The following is a 27,403-nucleotide window of genomic DNA, read 5'->3' as shown; positions in this document are numbered from 1 at the left end:
ACTACACACTTGCCAGAAATGTGAATTCTGACACGGTTTTGCTAACATAGAGAGCAGTTATACATCGTGTCATATTTTGCAGCAGCTTGACGTTATATTGTTGTGGATAATTTAATGTTTATTTGTTTACTTTTATTTAAGCTGCAATAATCAAAAGCGTCTCAAGACACTTCACGGAATCCAGATCGTGAAAGCCCCAGAGCAAGCGTTAAGGCGATGGTGGGAGATGGATAGATAGATAGATATATAGATAGATAAAGAGGAGTGCTCGCTCTCATGGGCTTTCGCGGCATATATGATAACATGGTTATGAGGACAATGCTCTGCGGAAGGAGGGAAGAAACTAATGTGTGGAAAATATTTGTTCAGCTACAAGTCATGCCTCCAACCTCACCAGGGCTCCATTTGGCATTATGCAAATTCCTCAACAATTCTTTCCCTCTGTCTTCTCCTGTGCGATCTCTCAATATGCACCCCCCCCCCCCCATCCTCTCCCCTCCCTCCCTCCCTCCCTCCCCATTCCACATTGGTTTTTTTTTCCCCCTCACTGTTTCTCCGACCGTGCCTAGATTTTCCTTAATAGAGCTTTATAGCCTTTCCAATTTGCTCAAATCTGTTTTGGCTGTCACTTCCACAGCTGAGAGGCTGAGGAGGAGAGAGGCTGTAAAGAAAAATGATGCATTATGGAGGAATATAGAAGGAACATGAATAGGAAAAGATGTATTGTTTCTATCTACATTTCCCTCCATCCCCTGTTAGTAATTGGTAGTAAAATAAATGTGCAGAGGACTAGGGCTAATGTTTTTAACCATATACGTTGAGAAAACACATACAAATAATGCTGATGAAAGGAAACAAAACACAGCTAATCTTAATATACAATATTTTGTCGCTGTTTCTACTCTTTAATTCACACCCCAGATCCAAGGTTTAACGGAGCTATGTTGCATGCTTTACTGTATGTACATGCCCGCCATACTAACAACACACACTCAAACTAATTAATGTGACAAACAGATGTTTAAGCTCCGATTTGCAGCCCCTCTTTTTCAAATAACTGCATCATTTTCAGGTTGTCATTCTAGTCAGTCAGATACGTCTAGCGTCATCTTGTCAGGCGTTTTCTCACTTAGAGCAAACCAGACTTCTTCCCCCACCAGCTGAGGACACGCAGGACAGGTATTCTAATATTCTAAGTCTAATTTTCCTCAGAAATAAACCACATTTATTTCTCTGAATAGTCAAATACATGCCCATCAAAAGTCTTTTGAAGGAGGAGGCTTGTTTTGTCACTTATGAACATTGAATCTGTGAAAACATTCACTCTCTGGATTTTAACAGCAATTCAATTTACATTTATGTGCTAGGCCCATTACATTTACCCTTACTAAAAAGACAATTTATTACACATTTTGTTATTTTACAATATACTGTGAGATGAACAGAAAATAATGACAACATGTAAATACCAAAAACAAATCTTTTCGATACATTATTTCAGATATTAGATCCAGCAGTAAAGAAAGTAGAGATTATAAGCGAGAAAATAAAGGACTGAATTGGCAGTGATTTAATACATTGGGTTGGTTTTAATGAACAGTGAGTAATGTGCAAAAATATATGTGGTAGCGTCTCCTCTTTCATACAGTTTCTAATAATAGTTCAGGTTTTTAGTAATTGTTGTTTTTTGTAATCTTTTTTATTAACTTTCTTTAATTAAGTCTATGAAATATATTCTTTGGTGAGTTGAAGATCTTTGACTTGTTGTGTTCTTCCATTTCTTTTTTCCTGATTTGACTTTAATAGAAACAGCCTTTTCTCTTAATACTAAAAGCCTTCAGCGGTTTTCAAGATAATTTCACTATCTTTACTTTTAAGATCATAGCTTGGTCATTATAAGTAGCATATCTCACACCCTTGTGTGAGGTATTCCAGGTCTTCCATTACTTGATGTAATCATTTATGAAATCATAAATAAATGATGAAGTTCACATTAAAATGCTGACGTTGGGGATATGTTCTCATAATTGTGTAGTGAAGATTCACTGGAGACTCAACAATAATAGTTGTAGAGTAGTCTTTGACTTTAAATTTAAAGTGTTTTGCAGGAATCAATGTCATAGTTTTATCCCCGTATACAGTGGCCTTCTTTTATTTAGATGACCTGCACTGGCACCTCTCACCACATTTTTTTTAAATTTTCAATGAAAATTAAATACATTCTTCGTTTTTGGGGGAATGTAATGTCGCCTTTGCTCGAGTTCTGCTCTTTATTTTGATATTCAGCACATGGTGAGGGAACTTTGTGTTTCATTCAGCCAAGAAATATGAGTGTAGTGCAGAAGTTAGATGCTCTTCACAACGTCACAACATGATTAACTTTAGTATGTTCAGATATGTGGCAAACACCTGTGATGTAGTGCTCTGTTGCACCTGTGATTCATTTTATGTGTATTAAAATTCATTTTGTTACCCAAACAAGCAAGTAGCATCTTTGGAAGGGTCTAGATGTGCAGTTTCATCGGACATGTGCCTCAACTTTAATGTGACTTTTCTATGTGAGAAGGGAAGTGAATCTGGACTCACCTGTATCTGACTTTTTCAAGCGGTTAGTAAGCAAAGTTTATTTTCCCCGTCCCGTACACCGACACCAGCAACAGTCCCCAAGGTTCCTCTTCATCCTAGTGAAACTCTTTTTGTCCTCCACCTCCTTCTTAGCTCTCCTTTCTGTGGTGTCCCCAGTATAAGTGCTTTGATGTATAATTGAGTTGTGCACTCGACCGCTCTGTTCCCCCTTTTTTCCTTCTCTTCCCTCGATGCCCTGTCAGGACCCAGCTTATAGAAAAGGTAGGTTAAAAGGCGAGAGAAGAAAAGGAAGGAGCACAAGTGGGGCAGAGATATAGAGACACTGCCTTAGAGAGAGATTTCAGCAGCTCATGGATTGCAATGATAATGTACCTTATAAGACAAGTGTGAGACAGAGCTACTGCCAATACAATAGTCCTTACAAATGAATTAATAAAATGCTATTATGCAGGAGCAAAGGGGATGGAGACACAGACACTGCTCCAGTTGAGCACTTTGTAACTGGTGTCGAGATATAATTTAATTTGACAAAATTACTTTCTTCTAATTGAGATAAAGAGGGAGATGAGAGGGGAATGAAACGCTGGAAATAACAGGTTGAAGTATGTGCTCTGTTGTGGGAAGTAGCTATTGCCACCGAATGATTCCGTTTATGTCTGTCTGTTTAACGTGCTATCGTCGTGCGATATGCAGCCTGCGCCGTGAAATCCTCCGTTACATTTTGTCATAATAAAGTCAGGGTACGATTGTCTTATTCATGTCCATCTTCTTCCTACATGCAGCACTTTTCTTTGCCCTCTTATCACCCTGTCCCACTCTTCTCTGCTGCAGAGCTACATGAAGTGATTGCAAACGGAGCCCCAGTCGTGCAGAGGTTTCTCTGTTGCTGGCTCCCAGTCTGTTAAGATCTGTTTGTCTTCATCTGTGTGACTTTTTACATTTTTGTTCAGCTCATTTCACTTCTGTTCTATTCTCTGCTATGCACGCAGTTGATCACAGAATAGACGACAGGCTGGAATAGAATGAGATGCTTGCATATCAGCATACCTCTGCAGTAGAAGACATACAGTAGCCTGTGGTGGTACCAATGTTAGAATTTTATTATGCTAAATCTTCTCATATTATAATGTGCAGCTTTAGTTATATTTGACTTTTGTTTCATGTTTAACTTTTACAGATAATATAGCTCACTATAGTTAGCTATAAAGGAGATTTTAGTTTTTAGTGTTTGCTTTTGGCATTAAAATGAAAATTTGTAATTTACTCGGAGAAATTTTACAGAGTAGGAACATGTAATGGAGGAATATGGTTTAGTGCCAGAGCAGTACATTTTCTTTTGTTGACATGTTTTTCTGAGTGTCATAGTTTATAGGTGAGGTAATGTTATGACTCTCTGACCAGAACGGGTGGCTGGTAAACAGTCACTGTGTTGCTAAAACCCAATGTTTCCTGGAGGGGCAGCGTAGGGGAACAGATGTAGAGACCAAAATTAGACATTTTTATTTTAAGTGCTTATAATTTGTACGAGCTGGATCTGTGTGCCTCCCCGTTTTTCTTTCAGAGCAACTGAAAAAAAAAAAATCTTACATAGCAATACACACTCTTGTAAACACACTATTGTAAAGTAGCAGGTGGAGGCCGTTTAATACTTGGGTTGTGTGGTCCCTGCTGAAAGTCAAGAGAGTGATGAGTTTAACCACACACACACCTTCCTTCTGGGAGTTAACCACTGGCATTCTTCAAGTCCTGGAATAATGCATTGGAAATTAAAGGGTACCTGGGGTCATAGTGCAGAAGAAAGGTAACCTGGTTATATGTAGTCAGACGTCTCTGCATTTGCTTGAAACCTGTGAATTATGCATGGGAAGGGAAGTGTGTACATTCCTGTTTGTGTCTGCGTGAGTGTGTGTGTGCAGAAAGACACCTGAGACATTAAGACTCATGGAAGAAGAGCCCATTCTGCCCTTGTGATACCCCGTGCCCGAGGCTACAGATAGAAAGGGATGTTGATATAGACTGCGGTGTACCTATAGGTCCAGACTACAGAATGGAGAGATTCAGGGGTACGGAGTTCACAGTGAAGTGAAAACACACAAAAGGCTTGAAAATAAGTGAGCACGGGGATACAAGGAGATAGCAGAGAAAAGCTGTGGGGGTAGAAGCACAGGGAATGTATTGAAAAGCACAGAGTGCACTGAATCTCATGTGTGGTTGTTGAGGTGAGACGGCATCACAGTTTCTTTGACATGTCATGTATCACTTACCAAAACACTTGGCTGTATTACGTGGGGATGTGCCGTAGATAGCTCAGTGAAGCCAAGTCACTTTCTTTACATGAAAACACAAAAATTAAATAGTTGCATACAAACTTGGGAGTCATATAAAAAAGCAATACAGACACAAGATTAGAAAAGGCCACTGAATAAAAATAAAAGGTCTAATGTACGATATAGCCCACACAGTCAGACTTGTTGGATGTTTTTTTGTTGTGGAGATGCCATCAACTCCCACAAGCAGAGTAATAGTGATTGAAAAAAAAATAAAAAAAACATCACAAAGGATCAAACAGAGTGTAAACACAGATGAGTTCACTTATTTCACCAAATTAACCACGATCCTGACACGATCTGGCTGTCACACCGTGTTCCCCGAACAGAATCTTAACAAACAAGAGGACATTTTAGATCTATAAACTGAAGTGGTTTAAGAGATTGTAGTTTAGATTGTAAGAAAAGACATATTCAATGACTGTCCATGTCAAAGAACAGAAATATAACATGTAAAAAAAACTGTCACAGCTTAAATTATCACCATAAGTCACATTTTCAGCAGGCTCCCAGCGGATTCTTTAGCATCACTGACTTGTTTCAAGCGCGACACCCCCTGTAATGGATTCGAAAAAAAAAGATAATCAACCCGTCATCCAAGTCTAAACATCAAACATAGCTCTTTTTTAATTTTGGGTTATTCTCTACTTTGTATGCCTTTGTCTAAATCTCTTCCTCCTTCTTCACTTCATCTCTCCCGTCCACGTTCGTTCCGGCTAATTGCCCAAACTGTGTTCCTCTCGCAGCAAATTCAAATCAGATCACTCGTACTGCTGAGTGACTGCGAACACAATCCAGCTGCCACGAAAAGCCTCTGCAACACTGTGTAAAATTACTGCTCAGTACTGGATTATGGAGCTTTGTGATGTTGATCCAGCTGTGCACGTTTACAGGTGATTGCCTTCACTGCAATAATAAAAGATAAAGAATATGCAACAACGAGAGCACGCAGCGCCCGGCTAATTGAACAAATGTACAGCGCCAGTATACATAACTTTAATGACTGCTCTCCACATAACTCCGTAAACACAAAAACAGAACGCAAATATATATCCCAAATACACAGGAGTACATGCCACTCTCCACCCAGCCCCCAATTCCCCTACGCCTTTAATAGAAAGTGTGGGCTGATTAAAGTTTTTTGGGAAACTGTGAAAAAGTGCTACAAAATAAATAAATAAAGCCAGTGTCTTGCCCCCCTAGGCAACAGCCGTTTATATGATAATCAGCCTTACTCTAATTTGCATTTAATTCTATTTAAAAAAAAAAAATGTCTTCTTAAAAAAGCGATGAAGTGGAGAAGAGCGGGGAAAATTATGTATGAGAACAAGATATTCTTTAGGAGGAAAAACAGGCTGTTATAATTTACCTATCATCCATCAGGAAGTTATTTACCATTGATTTATGTCAATGTGACTTTTCAGTGTAACTTATTAACTACATGCTCGGTAAAAGCTTATTTTCATGTGTGCTGTGTAATGTGCAACACATTTGAGATATTCAGCCTCATAATCATTCTTAGATGTTCTCATCTGATGTATTGTTTTACAATGGTGTTTTTCAGTCACTGTGTTTGTGTGTTAATGTCTCAGTAATAAATGTGCTCTGGTTTCCTTTATTCTCACGTGGCAGCAGATCTCTCAAAGTAAAAGTCCTGTAAAGAAATTAAGGGTTTCTGTCTACTTGAAGGACACAATGCTTTTATTTTCACATGGTTCCAGGAAGTATTGAGCTACAAACAGGAGTGGATCAAACACCAATAGTACAGACAGAAGTAATTAGCCTGGTTCAAGTAAAGGCCTGCTAAGCCAACCTCCTGCAGTTAAGATGAATAAATGCGTTGTACATCTGAGAAGATACACTTTCACACCTCAGGTTTATGTTAAACTTTAGTTGGAAAGCTGAAGGTTGAGAAGAGAGAATATAAATATTTTGTGTGGCAGGTCATTCATTTTTAAATACTTCCTGAAAATTGACATAGGGGATAAATAAGAATTCAACTCAAAGACATGCTGGTTACAAAGAAACTCCACACACTGAAATAAACATGCATAGCAGCAGGAGATATCAAACGTTGATTTAATATTTACACAATGAAATAAGGGCTATCTACAAACCTTTGCACTGCTTAATTTCCAAAACTAATTTTGGAAAAAAAAAACTAAATTTGATGGATGTATTTTATTGATCTATTAAATGACATGAAGAGATGATGTTATTTTTGCTTCTTCTCTGAGTACAGACCATAGACGTAGCTGCAGTGACGTCATTTGTGGACGTCCATTTTAAATATTCGTCATTTTAGTTTTATTTCTGTTCTTTTTTTCCATTCTCAATCAAGCCAGTTGTGCCTCCAGACCTCTCTTTAAACCCTTAAATCTAGTTTAAGATGGAATTATTTTCCAAAACACCAGCAGCACATTGATCAGTGCAGATTTATCAAATTAGATCCTAAATTAACTGAGTGTTTCATGAGAGAAGTTGGTGGGATTTGAGTGAGTTTGCGTGGAACGAAATATACTTTCACATAATTTTTCTGATCTCGTGTTTGTCCATCGTTTATGTACCGTCTATGCTACAGACACCACTTTTGTGATGATGTGTTTCCATCAACTGTATTGTCCACAACGCTTCTCTTTAGCCATCCCCACTTATGACGATGACACTCAATTACTAATAACTAACTCAATACTGGAGGTCAAGGCATGTGGGAGAAAAGATGGAAATGATATGCATGTCACAATGTTACTGATGGGATTGACGGTAGCCAGTGGCTGCTGATATAACCAGTCATTAACTAGCTACTAGCTGCTCCCTGAATGTTTTGGACACTGCTTTCCTAAGAGTGCCAGTCTCAGCCTTTGAAACATCCACGTCATTGTGCCTTCAGACATTTACACTTTGGCAAACTCCAAGGTCAGAGAAAAGGTGTGAGGGAAGAGGCTGCAGCATCAACTGTTAAAACATAGCTACAGGTCGTCTTCAAGGATTATCTGAAAATACACTTTTATTATACTTAATTGATATGGATAAGCTCCCATAACAGGTAGAGGGAGTGTGCAGATCTTGCTGATGTGGCCTGTCCTTGTACCCTTCCCCCGGGATCAACCCCATCTGTCTCTCTCTGGCTGTGTGGATCCCTGCGGCATGCTGGGCCTGATTACCTTTACATTTAAACAAACAGCTCCGGCACTTTGGAGGCAGTCAGCCATGAGCTCTGACAGAGAGGTTGGGATTAGGCACTTTCGGAAGAAGACTGATCGGAGATAAAGATGTTATTTGTTTATTTGCTTAACAGATAGACGGACGAGTCCATACATACAAACATGCACGTCCTTGTACTGCTCATGAGGACCCTCCATTGGCTGCAGACGTGTCTAGGTCCCGCACCCGCGCCTTTACCTCTTAACCATCAGATATACCTGAATCTTACCATCAAATGCATTATTAACTAATGAGATAGCAAAGATATATATATGAGTATGTGACAAAAAGGCTGCTCTTAGCATGAACTCCTAAAGCTAATGAGCGAATGTTGAAAGTTCGGGAACACATCATGAAATGAGTACATTACAGTGACATATATTCACAGGGTGTCCTTACCTCTCAAATGTGTCTCCTCTCGCTGTCTGCTGGTGTGGAATCATTTTGTTCGGCTGAGTGCTTCTCCAGAAAATCACTCAGCCAGGCCACAGAGTGTACAGAGAGGAAAGAGGTGCAAGAGCAAGATGGAATGAAAGGAGGTTATAATATGAGACATTTGTTGCCATCAGTTTCTCGTGGCGCACTCGAAGACCGGCTCCACAAAACTGCATGTATTGTATTATGTCTTCTTGACCAGTTTAACAGAAATTCATTGGGTGCAGGAGGTCAAATGAATTGTCAGTGGAAGGCTAACTGCTGTTAGAAAAAGGAAGATGGCTGATTTGTGCGTCAGAGACATGTATTCAACCAGCGCTGTCGTTCCAAAAATGGTAGAGCATCTAGGACAATCGGACTTGATTTTGGTCATCTCTGAAATCACCTTTTCCTTTATTTATTGATGCATCACGTCCGTCGGAAACTTTCCTAAATCCTGGTCCTGAATGAATGTTGTACACATCACTTGTTGTTCGGTGATGCTTTATGAGGCGTTAGTGTGATGTATAACAGCTAGATAGATCAGATTACCTTTAAAAATGCATAAAAGCCAAAAGAAAAGAAGCCACACATGCACTCTTTGATTTTTCCAGTTTAGAGGCACACAAAGCATAAGCATCATTATATAGTATCATACCCAGGTTGGTTTAAATAGACATTTTTTTAAAGTTATTCCTTTTTAGTAAAATTGAAGTGACCACATGCTTATATATTTAATTTGTTCCGACTAAAATTATGAAGGTCTGGTAATTCATGCCTGTTGAAAATTCATACTTAAGAGAATAATGATCGTTAGTAGTTTCCTCATTAATGGTGTATGATATTATTTCATCCGCCCTCAAGCATCTGCTTTTAATGAAAATGTAAATTTTTTTTTTTTTTTGCCCTAACAGGCGGCTATAACTGCAGTCTACACAATTTATTTTGTGCAATCTTAATTTACACCTATACTATTCAACTCCCGCTCAGACGTGCTCTGTATGGACAACTGGCTTATCATTGCAAATTCAGTGAGTTGCGCGAGCATAGTGGGTGCTTGCACAGCTCCCATTCCTTGGTTTCGCAGAAAAAGACTCTGTAACAAGCTGTCTGCCAAGAATGCCTCATTCCTAGAAGTAGAGTTGAACACTGCCAGGCACTATTTCACGTCGTCAGAGAGGCCGTCTGTCTCGTAGCTCAAACTGACACCACTCGACACTCGGGCTGGCTGCCACCGCCTAGGCTCTCCCACTAGGGCTGCTAAGATTGAAGGGCTTTCTTACCTCCACCTCGGCCCCACACACAGTGACCATTAGGGGTATCACAGGTACATACTGCTGCTCGGTGCCACTGGGAAATCACGGGCTAAGAAGGAACCCCTGTCACAACATTTACCATGAGTGGAATTGTAACGGGAAACACATCTTTTTTTACGAGTAATGCTGTCTCGCTGGTTTCTGGCTGTTATTGCTATGACATATTTAAAGTTGTTGCTGCCTCCCTTAAGCCTGGGGGCTCCCTTTGCCCCATGGTTGCATCAGGGCGCCTTTTCCAGGATGTGTCTTTGCTACAGGTTACTGCCTGTGAAGTAAAAAGCTAGGCTTCTACACACACGGACCATTTGAATAGCTTCACTGTCAGGATGTGAGTGTACAGACAGTTCTCACGGTCTCATTGGACACCACTGGCACATTTGTGAACCCTGACCTGCCCTAAAGCCACTGTGCTGTGAGCTTGAGTTTTGCATACATGCACATTATATAGGCTGTATAAACACTATACCACAGTATATTATAAGCGTGTTTTGTTTGAGAGTTCAAACAGTTTCACAGTAAGCTAAACCACTCTCTGGCTTTTCAGCAGAGTATAAATCATTTTTGTATAACTTTCCCCATTTACTATTGAAACCTTGCAGATGAAGCACACTTAGTCTTGTTTCAATACCCGTGAATTATTGATAAGCTAATTTCAAATGTGAAATATGGCTTTGTGTGTCACCTCTATGATTAATTTAAGTGCTCTTGTGATTCACCTGCTTCAGCATCTCTGCCAAAGCTGCACACTGTGAAATCATTACCAGATCCTGAACCTCAACTATTTATAAGCTTGAGTTTCTTTTATATATCCATCATGTAGTTGTGCTTTTCCTATATGTACTTCATGAGTGGATGTGGTATGTTAATTGTATTGATAATGGACATCTTCTTGACGTTTCACATTATATTTTGGACAAAGATTTTTGGTTAAAGCGTTGGCACAAATTTAAATATGCACCGACTCTTATAGCTGCCTGTGTGCACAGCTTTACCATCTGTGATTCTTAGAGATACAGTAGAAACAGGTGGGTCATCCACAAGGGCATCTGTGAAGCACTTGAGCTGTGCATCATTTGATGGGAAGTAACTTGGAGTAAATATGAATCACTGGAGTCAACCAATGGGGCACAGAACCGTTCAGTTTTTGATCATCCAGTCCTTTTTTTATACTGTAACTACTATATTGTTAGTGATCCCTAGTGCTCTAAATGCTAAACGCTAATACTTTCCAGGATTGAGATGCAGCATATTTTAATGGTTTGTCCAAAATCAACCAAAGAATTTGATTGGTCAGGCAGATCTTTGCCAGGGGATAATCACTTCCCAACAATGCAACTCAAGAGTAAATTTCCACTGCACCTGATTCAGCATAACATTATGACCACCTCCTAATATTGTGTGGGTCAGAGAACGGACATGGGTTGGGTGTCCCCCTTCTTTGGCCTATGGGTTCAGGACAGTGGTTTCTGTGGACCATCTCATCCCACAGGTTCTTGATCAGTTTGGGATCTAGTGAATTTGGAGGCAAGGTCAACACCTTGAGCTGTCTATGCTACAGACACCACCTTTGTGTTGATGTGTTTCCCTCAACTGTATTGTCCACGATGCTTCTCTTTAACCCAAGCTTACCATGGCTACCTACGTTCATGACACCCTATAACTCATCTAACTCAATAGCGGAGAGCAAAGCATGCAAGAGTAGCGTCAACTATGCTTTCACCTTGTAATTTAGGTTTTTACCACCCTTACTTACTTACTTTAAGTGACTTATTATATTAAGTTATATTATGTAAACTTGCTCATAGTAACCCAGAAATATTTTTGTCTTCATAATATATAATAGAGGTGACATGACTTTAAGAGTTAACACGTGTCTCCTCCATTAGGTCAGGATAATACCAGTGGCAGCGTGACATGGCGCCACATGTGGGAGGCAGTGATGGAGGGACAGAGGTTGTGAGAGGCAGGAAGTGAAAGGGTGAGGAGAGCTGGTACAATCACATGCCTGCTGGGTTGGAAGCGGAGAGCAGACAGCTGGGGAGGAACTGAGAACCTTGCGAGCAGTGTAGGTGTAATCATGGCTCTATTGTAGTGAACAGTTGGGCCTCTGGGGCTGTGAGCAGCAGGGGTCCAAAACCCAGGCACTGCCCCTTCAAATCACCATGTCTTTAACATTTCTGACAAAATAAGAACAAAGCATTGTGCTCAGAAGTCTGTAGGTTTGGCTTGGCCTTTACCAGGGTAGGCTGAAAGGTAGCTCGCTAAAGACGGACTTTCGACTTTTTGACTCACATTGCCCACTGGATCAACAGGAGGCAGCAGTTTTGTTAGGCCTGTAGTAGCTGCACTTAGTGGGTGAGCTGATCACTTGGTCCGTTGGTTGGCCACTTGATCGTCTGACATACTTCTTATTCCATAATCCAGCTGTGCACGACTGTGAGAATTCAAGTAAGGCTGATTTAAAGATTCATGTCATCAGAATTTTCTGCAGTAATATCAAGCATGCATGCATTTCCCCCAGATATGATGGCCTTACAGCGTAGATTACCTGAGTGTGTTGAGCTATTCAGGTTGGCTAGTCACAGTCAGCGTTGACATCCGCCAAAAGACCAGGTGTAAAGAGTTGTGATTGAGTGATTCGTTCAGGTTTCATGTCAGCAAATTTAGGACTAACCTCTACCTAACTGTAGATTTTTATTTGTTTTAATGCACCTTTTTATGCACCTCTCCTATGTTGTTGTTCATTATTATTTATTATCAATACTTCCTCTGCAACAGCATGTTAAATTATAATCCCTTTAACTGTTTACACTTATCCTGCCTGCATTTTATCTACTTCATTCTGAGGTTTACATCCTCTATGGACAAACATTTATTGCACATTGGTTTTTATACATAATGTTTATTATAAAGTACAAATAAAGTTTTCTGAATCTGATTATTTGTAGAGGGGATTTGAATGAGTGTGTCATTAACAATAAGTCTTCTAACATTTTCGCTTCTGCCACCCAGAAACTTTTTTGTTCGTATTGCTTGATAAGAATTTAAGGCACAATCAGTAGAAAAGTTCAGTATTTACCTGCAACAACATATTTTTCGTATCAATAATCTGTGGATTTGACAAGAGAATCTCAGGCTGAATACGAGGCATTTTATCAGCACAAAATCAATGTTGTGTCTGCATTGTTAGAAATATCATAGATAAGCAAATCTATAACAAGCTTAATATTTAGCCAAGCAGAGGTACGAATTCAAATGTATGCTTTGGGTTGTTTCAGGTAATTTTTAGGAGTGATCATTTCATTTTCAGGAATGGACACATCCAGTGTTTGCTAAGCAGATGGGTAGGAAGAATACTAACCAGCTCTTAGGGAACAGTGTTAACCCTCCACGCTGTTCATAAAATTCAAGCATTATCTTATAAAAGCCGTAGCTGATGGAGAACAATCTGCATTTCCTCAGAGACAAGGCAAAGTGCAAAGTATATTTCTCTTGCAATCTGTTCTTTTATGAGCAACAGTGACATCTTTCCAGTGCAAGATTTGCCGAATGTCCTTATAAACCCTTGATCTTTGAAGAAAAATGTTTTACAAAATTCTTAGCACTTCTGTTTTTGTATATTCCATCTATTTCTATCTCCGGTGTTTGTGTATCAACACATGACACAGTTGGGGCTTTTAGCTTGTGTATCTGAAGAGCATAATTTGCCTCTACACTGTAGTTTAAATGAATCTGGCTTCAGTTTCACCTAAACAAGAGCGACACGTAAATTAATTAAAATAAGTTGTTGTTGTTGGGCAAAGCATTATCTCTCACTGTGGGGACTACTCTCTCAAGGACCCCAAAGAGGAGGGAGCTGACATTTAACCACCAGAATCCATTACACTTAGCGCTCTGGTCCTCAGTGGACCAGTTGTTGTCATTCCTCAAGGTCCCAGCTGGGCTGTGAAGTCCAACCTGGACTCTCCGGGGCCCATGCGGCTCCCTGGCAAGTGGAACTTGAATTTTGACAGCAGGATATAAGCCTGCCGCTGCAGTCTTACAGTCAGACAGAAGAGACAGCAGAGCAAACACACTCTAAAGCTGAGGCGTAGTTAAAAGCGAATGGGGACCCCCTTCTTTATTAGAAGTGTCTCATGGCTGTTAGTAACAGGCTTTCACTTTGATTTGCTCATATCTGTATCCCGGCTTTGGTTTCTCTTCTTACTGGCTGTGTTCCTCTCAGTCTTTCAATTTTTCAATCTCATTATAACTTGTAGTCATTATTTGCCTTATTTCTGACAATCTAGTTTCTCCTTTTGTACTTGCAGTGTATTTTGGAAAGAATTCAGACTGTTTCACTTTCAGTTTTAGTTTAAAATGTTTCTTTTTCATGATACTCTGCCAAAAAAGAATACATCCAGAGTTCAGTCTTATTCATCAGTCATGTTATGTTATCCCTTCAATGTCCTCAAGTCTCCCTAGAAATACACTCGGTCTAGTGGGATTGAATAGATCAGAAGGTTTCACAAAAGGACCTTTAGATTGCTCCTGAATCCTGAAGCTCGTCTTCACCGTTAAATTTGATGACAAATTGTGGCTAAGTATTTTATAGGAAGGTTTTCTTCAAGGGTCTCCCTATATCCCAGGAAGGAATCCATAAGCACAGAATATGATTTATAGGAACTAACCAAGCAATAAATGGCTCAGTGGCTTCCACTAGATACCCAGTACTATGTATGTATGTATGATGGAGAATGTGGTGTTCAGGCCTGATAGTTGTTTCTTCAAATGGAACAATAAGTTGTCTCATTGTTATATCCCATTGTGCGATGGTCAGGACAAATCAATACAAAATGTGCCATTGTCTGGCAGATCTGCAGGGGTTATAATTAGTAACCTAACCCAAATCAAACCAAAACAATGAACGTTACCTAACCAAACCATGAAAAATTGATAAGAAAAAAAAAAGCAGCAGCTGAAGGGTTAACTCACAAAGGTCCCAGTGTATCCAGACTTTTTCCGCAACGCCGTCCACAACCCTCCAGGGAAGCTTCATTGATTCAGCAATTTCTTAAACTGTTCCATGGATTGGTGCCCCAACACAAACCTACTGGGGGTTTTCAGGCTTTTCCTGCTCTGATACTGTACTGTAATATTTGGAACATTGTTACACTAGTATGTGCCTTTAATTCATGTGCAGTCTGAATTTCAACAAAAGTCTTGTGAGATTCCTGTAGCCTCAATAGTGAAGTATTTTTTGACACATTTAGAAAAATTTGATACAATCCAAAAAGAAAAAAAGAAAACAATGAGCCAAAATCTTAGTTAGGTTTAAAACATATGATCATTAGAATCTACCAAAAACCGAGTAATTTCCTCCCTGTAAATCTCTGTCTTTCTATATATCGGGGCAGTATGTGCCTCCTCCCCCTCCGCCTCCTCCTCCCTTCTTCTCCTTGGAGAAGAGGGTGATTCCTGCAGTGCACTTCAGATAAGACTCAGCAGGGAACTCTCTTCATCCCTCTTCAACCGTCTCACCACCACTTAACATTCTTCCTCCCAAAGGAAATAACCCCCCGTTTATTCAAACGCTACAAAGCAAGTCAAGGCACACACTGTACGCAGGAATATGAGCCATTACGAACCAATTGGCTTTCACTCTCGCGAAGGAATATTTAGTGTCACACACCGTACAGTGACTCTCAGCAAGCATGCAAAGGTGTCCGGCATAGTGGACACTGTCATTCTTGCTGTAGTATTTTTTTACTGTGTGACTCATTTATGGGGAAGGGATTGGACAGTGTTACGGGTTAATAAAAACAGAGGAATTCACTGCCTTGTATTTTTCGCCTGGTCACCCACACTGACTTCACAGGAGTCCAATCAATAGCCTGACGGCAAGGCTGCTGAGACCCAATGGAAGGAAGTAAAGGCCAAGTAGAGAGTAAATGTATGACGGCTCTTTGCTCATTGACTTAACATAGGAAGTTTTAATAGCTCTGCTTTACTGGCTGTGCTTAGCTGTGAATTGTGAGCATTTTCACCGTCGTAATCAAAGGGAAAATATGAAGATAAGAATAAATAATGCAAGTGCGTGATGCAGTTTAAAGGGAGGGATTCCAAAGTCTAATAGCAGCTCAAATATGATCTCCACCTGCACGCCGCTAAGCCTGCTAAGCTCTGAAGCACCACACTGGCACACTGACAAATACCATTGAGAGTTGGTCATCTGTGCTTCTCGGCTCAGCTTTGAAACCGGTGCTGCTCGAACCGCTTTGAACGCTGTGCCTCTGTCAAATCTGGGAGATCAAAACGGGATCCTGCACGTGTGTTTACACATCCAAATAAGAGTATCCGTGACATTATTTACTGAACCTTGTAGCGTTTGACACTGGGTGGTGTTAATGAGTTATTGTTTTACCGGTTGCTGTGTAGAGGGAGATAGAAGCTGGCATGCTTTAGGGAAAAGGAAAAGGCTGCAACATATCATACTCCACACACACTTCCTCTTAACTAAAAGAAGCATACACACTCGCCGAAGTGCTGAACTATCAAACTCCCTCCTTGACATCAAAGCAAAGTTGATAATGTAGACATCCATGCTAGACACACATGCAGGTAGATAAATGTGCACACACAAACAAGTACCAGCAAGAATATTTAATTAATTCACCTAGAGTTTGATTTTGTATGTTTTTCTCCATTTAATTCGTTCCTGTGCTCCAGTGTCATGCTGCAGGCTGTGGGGTACCTTTAGAGGTCTTTCCAGTTTTCTCCTAAGTAAACAAGTTGACAAGCATAATAAATATATCACAGAAATGCAGCTTAAATGTTTATTCAAATGCAGTTATTGTTTGTGCGGGAGTGGATTAGCACTTCGCTGAGCAAGTATGAATGGGGTTGGTTGCAGTGGATCTTCTCAGTGACCACAGCAGAGCACTGGGAAGTGACTGAGAGACTGTCATTTCTAGTTGTTGTTTTAATTGTTCCTATTTTTTCCCCCCTGCAAAAGACATTTTACTTTGACAAGACAGTCCTTCGTTGCAACAGCTCTACAAGAAACTGTTTTAACTTCCACTGCCAGACTAAACAGAAATATCCTGATCAGACAGCTTTTATTGCTCAAATATAAGCAACATAATGGGCAACATAATGACCAGTTGTTCTGATACCGTCCTTTCCCTCTGATGTGGCATTTGGGCTTAAGCTGAATTTTCACCTCTGCATTAAACATAAACTGTACACGACACAGAGTGCGTCTCTACAGAAATGCTACTATACATACACAGACAGTGCATTTCTGGTCTGCATCTATTAGTGGCTGGACAAGCACACAATGAAAAAGAAAGTTGCTGGACCAACTTAAAAAAAAAATAAAAAATTATTTCAATAGGTAACACAGGTTATTCAACTTGCAAGTTGGAAAAAGTTTGCAAGTTAGATTACCATTTGTACTTTGATATCAACAGTTTATATTAATGCAACTTAAATTTAAGGCACATCCTTCGCAGGGCTAACACAGACACAAACAACCATTCACATGGTCAATTAGAATCACCAATTACCAATCTCTGGAGGTGGGAAGAAACCGGAGCACCGGAGGCTTTGGTGCGTCGCTGTGATTTCAGTAAGAATTCTTGTTCAGTATTTATTAACTCAAACTCCAATATGATCAGCTCATTTCTATTTGCCACGGTTTGAAGTGCACAAAGAAGTGCAGATACATAATGACATAATTACTGAGCGACGTGGACTCAGAAAAAGCTTGTTGCAGAGGTATTAGTCAGTCAGCGTTCAACATTTGTTACATTGCAATTGCATGTACATATACAGCATCCCCAATCACCGTCTCATTCCACGTGTTCACATAGTCTTGTATACTTACGCAACTCCTCTGAGTTTTATAGATTCTGATAAACTGAGACTGTAGCACTTGTTTGTACACAAACACATGCAAATACACATCCACACTCCCCTGATAGCAGTCCAAACAGACTGTGGGGTCAACTGTTCTCTTACTGTGTCACTTTAGCTTTGGCTCAGGGCCCGGATCAGTTTAACACCATGACCTCCCCATGTGGTCACACTCCCCCCTGCAGTAAACAAGGCCACACACTCTGGGCCGCATGCACAGGTGAGTGTGTGAGTAACGAAGACAGGGGAGAGAGCTTGTGCCAATATGTCTTTCCAACAGCATATCTGAATTCTTCCAATTCTCCTGCACAATTTTTTTTCCTTGTATCTGCAGGCATTCACATTTCTTATTAATTGTGTGTGTGTGGCTGTTTTGAGATAAAATTCCAATTAATGAGGATGTTCCTCAAACTTATAGACGACACCTGGGGACTATTTTTTAATATGACCTCGCCTTTTTTTTTTTTACCCCCTTGCCAGGTATTGACGCTGGCTGAGTTGAGTTGATATGTCGATGCTTTGTGATTCCCACGGCAATGTTTGTGGGCAACACAGATAGGCCACACTTGTATTTATTGACAACAAAGTGCAACAAATGACTTTTTGACAATAGGATATTCTCATGTCTTTGAAGTTGCATTGTTGCGGGAGTAAAATCTACTTTATCAGGGGAAGTCACAAAGTTGTAATAAACAGAGAATTTATTCTGCCTAATTGATGCCATGAATTTGTCTTGTGTGTCCAAATTAAACTCTGCTGCCAGCTGGGTACAGTCACTCTTCTGAAACTCTACTCTCTGCACACGATGCGATGAGAAAGTCATTATCTTTTCATCCCTGTTTGTAGTTTTTTTCAGGACCACTGTGGCTTCATCTACATTTATGCCAAGCTTAATACTATAGTCTTACAAACCTCAATAGATGTGTGAGTAAATGATGATTGTGTTTTAATTTGGTGGGACCCATTAAAGCCATGTTTACTCCTGTTATCTGCAGTAAATGATAAGCCCAACTGTGTCTGCTCTACCATTTGTTATTTGGGGGCGTCTGACAAGAGTCATGCATTCATCTCAGTGTTGTTTTTATTATTATTATTATTTATCTGGACTGACCAAGAACACATTGCTATTTGCAGACATCATTTTGTTGGAGTATCATGAGGCGATGAATATGCACATTCCCAGTAACATCTAGGACACTGTGTTCCAAAATTATTGCTAAATTAAATGTCGTCTGCAGCTCTCTGGTGAGATAAGTCTTCTCTATAAACCAGATAAAGGGCAGAAGGCCCTATCACAGTCTCTACTTCTGCAGTAGCATTTATCTTTTGCATTACTAACTGGAGAAATGGAAGGAAATGTTTTATTACAGTGTAAATCTGTATTTTTTTTTTTTTTTTTTTAGCCAGCACTCACTGCTGTGTGTCTGTTTTGATGTCTTTCAGAATACACCAGTGGGCAGATCAGTATTTATGGTGAACGCTACAGATCCAGACCAGGGAACTGGAGGCAGTGTTCTCTTCTCCTTCCAGCCGCCTTCTCCCTTCTTCGCTATTGATGGGGCCCGAGGCACCGTCACCGTCATCAGAGCTCTGGACTATGAGGCAACGTCAGCTTACCAACTCACTGTCAATGCAACGGTCGGTACACGTGTTTCCTCTGTGTCAGCAAAGACCCAGTGCTCTCGGTCAAAATTAGTGCCCATCCATGTAATGGAGCTTTGCTTTTGTTTCCGTTAGGATCAAGACAAAGCGAGACCTCTGTCCCGGCTTGCCAACTTAGCTATCACCATCACTGATGTCCAAGATATGGATCCCATTTTCACAAATCTGCCCTACAGCACCAACATAGAGGAAGGCGTCCCCCTTGTGAGTAATGCAATCTCACTTGACATCTCACCTCCCACTCTTCATGAAGCTTTTATGTGAAGCCCTGTAATCTGTCCGTTTATTTATTTCTATCTTTCACCGTTGCCAATGTAATCCACTTACCTCTCACCTCATCGCTCATCTTTTGCTCCACCTGTCTCGTGTCCTTTCTGCTCTTTGATTATTCAGGAGGTCTACAGAGCGGGTGCAAGAGAAATACTGTTTGAAAAAAAAAAAAAGACCTGAGTTATTATCAGGGCAGGAGATCTCACCTCTCATCCTCCCTCCTGGACTTCCCCTTTAGGGACCAGCACACACCCAAACTCCACCGCAGGCTCCTATATACAGCACTGCAGGTGTTAGAGACTGTAATTACTGTGAGAGATTTACAGTCCTACCTCAGGGATGTGAGGCCTCCAGCAAAGGTCACCGGGCCTTTAGGATTTATGCCATCTCATGGCCCCTACTGTTGCATGTGTATGAAGTATGAAGTCTGTGTGAAGCATGAAGTACTAAGCAGTGGGGTCTCACCATGACCTTACCCTCTTGGTTTCTATTGCAAGGAGGTTTATAACAAGTATCTAATACTCTAAATGTCCGTTTCCTTGTAAGCCGTTATGTCCACTCCCCTGGCTCTGCCCCTAAACTCAGTTCCCAGGTGGCTAATGGTCCAGCTATTGATGTTTCCACATTCTGAGAGGGAATTATACACAAGGGTGTAATACCATCTCTCCTTACTTCTGGTTCTCACTCACTCTATAAGTTTGCGCTCCGTCTCTCACCCAAACCAGCGCCCCGACGCGCGCAGCCGCCCGCACATTCACCCCGTCCGCAGTCTGCACGCGCTGTAGTAGAAATGTCAAGTGCTACATTTGCATGCATATTAACGGGGCATGACGGAGTCGACGCCCGGTGTCGCCCTGACTCTCTGATTCATCAACTGTCACCAGGAAGGTCACAACAGGAGGGGGAGGAGAAGGAGGAGAAGGAGGAGGAGGAGGAGGAAGGAAGAGCAGGGGGAGGTGTGAGGATATGAGAGAGATGTCGGAGTGGAAATGAGAGAAAAAGGTGAAAGTGGAGAGAAAAAAGCAACATGCAGCATTAGAGGAAGCAATAAAAAGAAGAGAGGGGAAAAAAGGTGGTGCTGACATTGGTGATTGGCTTCCAGATTTCTCTGTGCATTCTGGGACAGCTCCAGTAGCTTCTGTTAGTGGCATCTTGTATCACTGGACCTTAACATTTTTAAGAAGTTTTGTCACATTTGAGTTCTTGCACTGACTCAAATAATTTCCTTAAATTATATGATGCGTGGTTATAATAAATAAAATACAAGGTCATGTGCAGTTTTCTCTTCTTTATTCCTTTGAGCCATGTTGGAAAAAACCCTGTGCGTTTACATGCAGAGCTTAATCGAGCTATGCTCAAAATTCGACTTTCTCACTACAGTCCTTGTCCCAGTTTACATGCAGCGCAAGAAAATCGAATAACTGTTCTCCTCCTCCACACTAGGTGGCGATACGTGTCTTTTCAGCGGGTTAATACCACGTTAATACGGCCCAATTTCTGGGTGACCTATTACGTGATATAATAAACAAGAGTCGTTCATGCGGCAGACCAGCATTTCAAACAACAACCAGACGGATAATAGTACATTTTTTAATCTTGTACGTCATGTTCGCGCTACTTCTGATGCAGGTTAGATCCGCGCTATCTCTCAGACGGCTCCGTTTCTCTTATTCTTCTTCTTCTTCTGCGATCGGCTTTCTTGGACGTTTTTGTTCCGGGGTCACACGCCAGCGCAGCGGTGGTGGAGCATGCTCAGACGCACATGCATTATCCGATGAAAATTCCAATCGCATTATCTGGGTGTCTCAATCGGATAATGAGAACACGTGTTTACATGCACTTAAGTTCTCCTGTTATAGTCCGATTAAGGCATTTTTTTTCACGTGCATGTAAACGCACAATGACAGACGAAATCAAAGAAGAAGCACAGTGAGAGCCTGAAGTCTGTTAGCTAGCCCTTTTCACCCCATACAGACACAGCCAGGATTACAGCAGCGCTTAACGTGAGACACATGAGTACAGGCTAACGGTGTCACAGTGATCGCCATGCACACCTCCAATGACCTCATGTGGTATTCTAACAGGCATGTGTCCTTTTGATTATGCAGTGTTTGGTGGTGATAAGCCGAGGGCGTACAGTGACAGAATGAGTGTCAACTGTTCTCAAGGCCTATGACATTTATACGCAGGGCTATCATGCTTGGATCCCTGTCATAGGTCATTTCTCAAAGGTGCGAGTGCACACGCTTACACAACCCCCTGTGTGTCTGCCTCCACCTCCCTCAAAGCCTTTCTGCTTCTGTTTCTGTCTTTCTCGTCTTCTTTTTTTTTTGTGCCGATCAAACCGCCATCCAGGGAAAAGTTTGACAAAAGAGTGCGAGAAATGTGTTTTATTTTTCAGCTGAAATCACAGGGCAAGGGTTTTAGCTGGTACAGCCGTGAATCTATGTTTGGACTGACATCTAGGCCCCTTCTAGGACAAACACAATTTGGCTGTCAAATCAATGAGGAGAAGGAGAGAAAAGGAGAATGGGTTGGGGGGCTAATGCACTGCATAGCTAGAAATGAAAGGATGAGGAGGAGGAGGAGGAGAAGCGCGTTGGGGAAATGTGTTTGCGCGTGTGTGCGTGCGTGTGTGTGTCTGTGTGTGTGTGGGCAGTAGTGGATTGTATCTTTGACGGTTGATTGAACATATTCCACTTGTGTGGACAGCTTGAGAATATTGCTCATATTACTTCAGCATCACTTCTCCTCACTCACTTTCCCTGTCTCTTATTTTCTCCCTCAGCCCGTCCCGACATCCTTCATGTTTGCGCGTGTGTGTGTTTCCCTCTCGGCTTGTGAACAGTGTGAATCAGTCTCTCTAAAAGGCTTGTAATTGATTCTGCTGTAATTGGTCAATGACAGGAGATGCTTTGGCAGAAATGGAGCATAAACACGTCTTAGACACAATTTGCAGGATCAATGGGAGGCAGCCTGCTTGGATGTGAGTGAGAGGGCTAAAGGGGGTATGAGGGAGGGATGGGGAGGGAAGGAAGGAAGGAAAGTGGGAAGTAAGGGAGGGTCTCTCAATCTCTCACCGTGGCACCGGCGTTTTTAAGTATCACCACCGTGTCTGATTGAGGCAAGAAAGCTGAGAAAGCTCAGCGGATCAAAGACTTTTCAAATGGCTTTTTCTCTTTCTTTTTTCTCTTTTTTTTTTAACTGTCATACTATGTTTTTTTGTTTTTTTGTTTTTTTAGCAGCAGACTCAGTGGCACAGCGGGAGAGTTTTGAAACAATGAAAGGAGAAATAAACCATAATGAAAGGCTAATAACACACTTGAAAAAAGTTTGTCATTTGCCTGCCAAGATGCTTTTTGACTTTTGTTGTGGTATTACCGTTTTTTCACTTCCAAATTTGAAGAGTGAAGAAGTCAAAATACATTGTTCTTGAGTTTAAAATGTACGAGATATAAAGCTAAGAATATTGTTTGTCAGAGTTGATGTTTGGTTACAGGTCATTCCTATTCTTTTGCATCCAAAGAGTACAGCACAAAAATCATGCACTGCAATATTATTTTATTTGCCAACGCATCAGATTAAATTAATGAAACAAAAATATGTCTGTGAATATTACATGCAACATTATGTTTTTTGTTTTTTTTTGTATGTGTGTCTCTCTGCAGGGATACGAAGTGCGCAAGATAACAGCCATTGACCAGGATCTTGGCCGACCGAGAGGAATCGGCTACACCATCATCTCAGGTCTGAGTCAGATAATCAATCTGACATCCACAGCACAGAGGGGGGAATCGATCACCTCTTATCATAACTCCACAGCAATAATAGACAAGTCTCATCAAGCACAACAGTCAATGAGAGCAGGTCTGGCCGTGAGCGCTTATTAATCACTGTTTTGGTGCAGTTGTGCAGAAATCAGCCTTCATTTAGCGTTATCACTCTTAAGTTGGCTTGTACCATCAAAACAGGATTATGATTTGTCAGTGACAAATTTTTACCTGCGGCAGAAGACAGTGATGTCAGAATTTTCTGGGGTTTTTTGGTTGTTTTTTTTTTTTGTCTACTCCTGTGGGTTAGATTGTTGTTGTTGTTTCTTTTCTTTTTTTTTTTCTTTTTTTTTTCTTAGATATATCAGAACAACAGTTTGTGAAAAACGGACTGAGATGAAGTGTCAGAGCTCACGGTCGCCACAGCTTCTTTCTAAGATGCCAAACTTGTGTTGGTGTTACTGGATCGTAGAGTTTGGCTTTTTAAGAACAGACATTTGGAAGCTACAGTTTGCGTGGTGCTGATAAGGCTGTCGCAGTGATCCCGCTTTAACACTCCTGAATTAAGTTTCCTCACCTCTGCCAAGGATATGATGTTTGTGCCTGCAAGTTACTTTGTGCGTGTGTCTGCCAGGAAGATATCTCAAAAACTCCTGAACAGACTTCTATAAAACTCGGTGGACAGATTGACCTTGGGGAAAGGGACTCTGAGTTAGAGTCTTGCGTTGATCCTTCTCTAGGATTCCCACTATTGGGCAAGTATTTTGTTGTCAAGCCTGTGATTAAATAGATTAATTATGTGTAATCACATAAAAATGATTCCAAGTCATTTGGTAAGTTTGTAGGATGAACAGATCGTTTTAATGACTCAACTTTTAACTTTTAATGATAGAGATGATGATTTTGGGGGAAGAGCAAGTGGAAAGAGCTTGGAGCTACGCTGCCGGGTTCGTCCATGAATATCTGTACCACACTCTACCTTAAAGTTTACGCAGAACTCCACGGATTTACTGGATGAAACTTGGTTAAGATTTAGCTTGTTTGCTCAATGCTACATTGTGGCACATTGTTATAAGTTTTACTACATAAAACTCTTCATTAACCCTTTAAATCCAGAATCACAATTTGGATTATCACAATTACATCATGGTTTGTGCTACTGGAAAACTTCAGTTTCTGGCAGCTGAGATGTTGAGCTTTACAACCAATATGGCGTCATTACGCTAACTGCATTTGTACTTCTCCCAGAAAATTATTACACTCTCATAACATGCAGTAAATTGCACATAAAGCACTTATTCACAGGACGTTTTCTGGGTCAGTAAAAAATTGAGGGACTTTTGGAAATCCATGGAATATACCTTGCACAATTTTTTTTTTTTTTTAAATAAAAACAATAATAATGTTTTTATGTTCCCTAGGATCACGTCTTTACAAAATCCATAATTTAACCCTTAATTATCAATTAAAAATGACTAAATATCACTTAAATGTCAACTAAATTACCTAATAACAACCACTTTTTAGTTGAGATAATCATGGCTGATATTTCTTTTTTGGCAGTATATCAAATTGTATATAGAAAATAATAAATTGCATCCGCGTCTGAGAAATCACGTTCAGCAGTTACCCATTACAAACACATTATATTCTACGTCTCAAGGAAATGTGTTAAATCCAAATCACATGACCAAGGCATGTTCTTTATCCTCGTTCTTAGGTGTTTAATATAAAGTAGTGTGTGAGTCAAGTGTGTCAACAGTGTTACTGCAGTATATTTATAAATAACTTTAATTTTAAATTTACTCAATTGAATATATAATATTTAGAAGAATCTTTCCGTAAAAATGCCATGAGGTGATTGGTGAACTTGATCGGACTAGAAGTTTTATGTGACATACAGTCAATGTGGCCACACTGAATTAAGTAAAACTATAATGTAAATAAGCTACATCAAGTATAGAGAGATAAATTAAAAGAAGGAATTTTCCATGAACTACTGCGATTATTATTAGATTAAATCAAAACTCAGATTAATGCGACTGTCGTGATAACACCTTCACCCGATTATCTCACAGTACATTTGTAATGCAGTAAGCGTAACTCAACACTTCCCAGTAACATGGCAGTCTTCTAAATTACTCCTGCTGCAGCATCCATGTTGCACCATCTGGTTTCTGACTTCTTTTTATTTGAGGAGGTAATATGTTATTTCATGGTTGCCATATCTTCCTTGCCATTAAGTTGACTCTCTAATAAATCCATAATTAATTTGTATTAATTACAACTCATATCTGGGTGCTCTGAGTAATCGTCCTGTTTTTGTGCGTTAAAGCCAGAAAATGTTTTTTAGACAAAACTGATTCAGCCTGTAGCCACATTCAGATTTATGCTCGTCATTGATCCCTTCACCTTCTGTTTATTAAAGTCAACAAATAATTAGAATATTGGCTGCAGTGTGTTCCTGTAAGACGTAGCGCTGTCTTTATTCAGCTCTCAATCAATCAATCAATCAATCAATCAATCAATCAATCAATCAATCAATCTTTTATTGTCATTGTCAGAATAAAACAATTAAATTTTGTCAGGAACATTCATACACTGCATAGCAAGTGATGAAATGAAGTGCAAAGATCCTTCATCCAGCCTCATAACCCCCCACTGTGTAAAATAAGCCGAATAATTCCAAGTCATTCAGGGCAGACATACAAGTACCAAACAGTAATAGTAAACACAGACAGACATGCAGACTTATGGTGGGAACGTACAGACTGTTTGTTAAATTATATTTCGATTGCCGCAACAGTGCAGGTTCTCCTCTCCCAGCGAACTCCATATTTCTATTACGATAAAATACACCAACACTTTTAACTCTGTGGTCTATGCACTGCTGTAACATCTCTGTAATACCCCCTCAGGGTATTTATTTAAACCACAATCAGTGTTTCAGTCCTGAAGGCCAGACAATCCCTGGAAGATCCTTCAGGATGGAAACATTGATCTGTGCGGTGAAAATAAACACCCATCGGGAGGATTACAGACGTCTGGGGCCTGTATCCTTTAAACTCCGCTTGGCCCCTGCCGAGCCCAGAATGGCCAGGATGGAAGGACATCGGTGCTTCCAGTGTTGCCAGCTGGCCGATAAGGGCTGGCGCTGCTTGATAAGCCTGGCACATCATGGGAATTTTTTGGTTGATGAAGATACTCATTGTTGTGCCATCTGCTGAGTCACTGCATGACCTCACAACTGAAAGAAGGAATTTGACCCTCGGAGCGTGCACGCGTGTCCACGGTCATATATTATTTGTGCGTGCGTGCGTTTAACGCGTGTGGCCACTTGATTGTTGTTCAGTCAGGACAGAGAGTCCAGTTCTTCACTGAGCACACCATAAAGCCTCTGCTCCCATCCAGTGCACACACCTACTCAGTCTTACTTACCGCCTGCTGCCACATGTTGTATTGTTGTGTGCGTTGTGTTTGTTGCAAAGTTGAAGGGCTGAGTTAAGCTCTAGAGGAGAAGAGCATTAAAAAGACATTAATTAAGCGGTGCGATGTACTCCCAGTCATAGCGAAATCAAGAGTTATAGCACCGCACTAAACCCTTATGGAGATGGAGTCTGTAGGCTTGATAAAATCATTATAAGTTCGCTAGATAATGGAAGTTGAAGGGTGACGCAGTGCCAGGAGATAAAGGTGGAAGGGTAATGTCGTCAAATTTTACTTTGCATGCGTGTGCGCACGTGTGTGTTCCGTCTGCGCGCGCTTGTGCATATGCCTCTGCTGCAGTCAGATTAGTGTGAGGGGGCGCGCTTGTTTGCAGACTTAAGTGTGACTCCGCATGACGCCCCTCTCGCCTCTCCGCTCCTCGCCCCGAGTGTCCTCCGAGAACGCCGCTCACCCCTGCGGGACTCGTCTCATTAGTTCAGTAATTAAGATAAACGAGGTTTTAATTGCAGTT

General features: G+C 40.8%; 1 protein-coding gene across 4 annotated transcripts in view; it reads left to right on the top strand.

Moving 5' to 3' along the window:
* Positions 1–27,403, top strand: part of cdh23 (cadherin-related 23) — a 156,389-nt gene that overhangs the window by 47,137 nt on the left and 81,849 nt on the right. For all 4 annotated transcript variants that reach the window (XM_047602291.1, XM_047602292.1, XM_047602290.1 and 1 more), the window contains exons 7-9: positions 19,187–19,381; positions 19,481–19,609; positions 23,344–23,422. In XM_047602291.1, coding sequence (XP_047458247.1) covers positions 19,187–19,381; positions 19,481–19,609; positions 23,344–23,422 — 403 coding nt within the window. The remainder of the gene's footprint in view (positions 1–19,186; positions 19,382–19,480; positions 19,610–23,343; positions 23,423–27,403) is intronic.

This window comes from Mugil cephalus, chromosome 13 (genome assembly GCF_022458985.1).
Source record: "Mugil cephalus isolate CIBA_MC_2020 chromosome 13, CIBA_Mcephalus_1.1, whole genome shotgun sequence".
Taxonomy (NCBI): Eukaryota; Metazoa; Chordata; class Actinopteri; order Mugiliformes; family Mugilidae; genus Mugil; species Mugil cephalus.
Note: the sequence above shows the minus strand (reverse complement) of the source record. Positions and strands in the feature narration are given on the sequence as shown.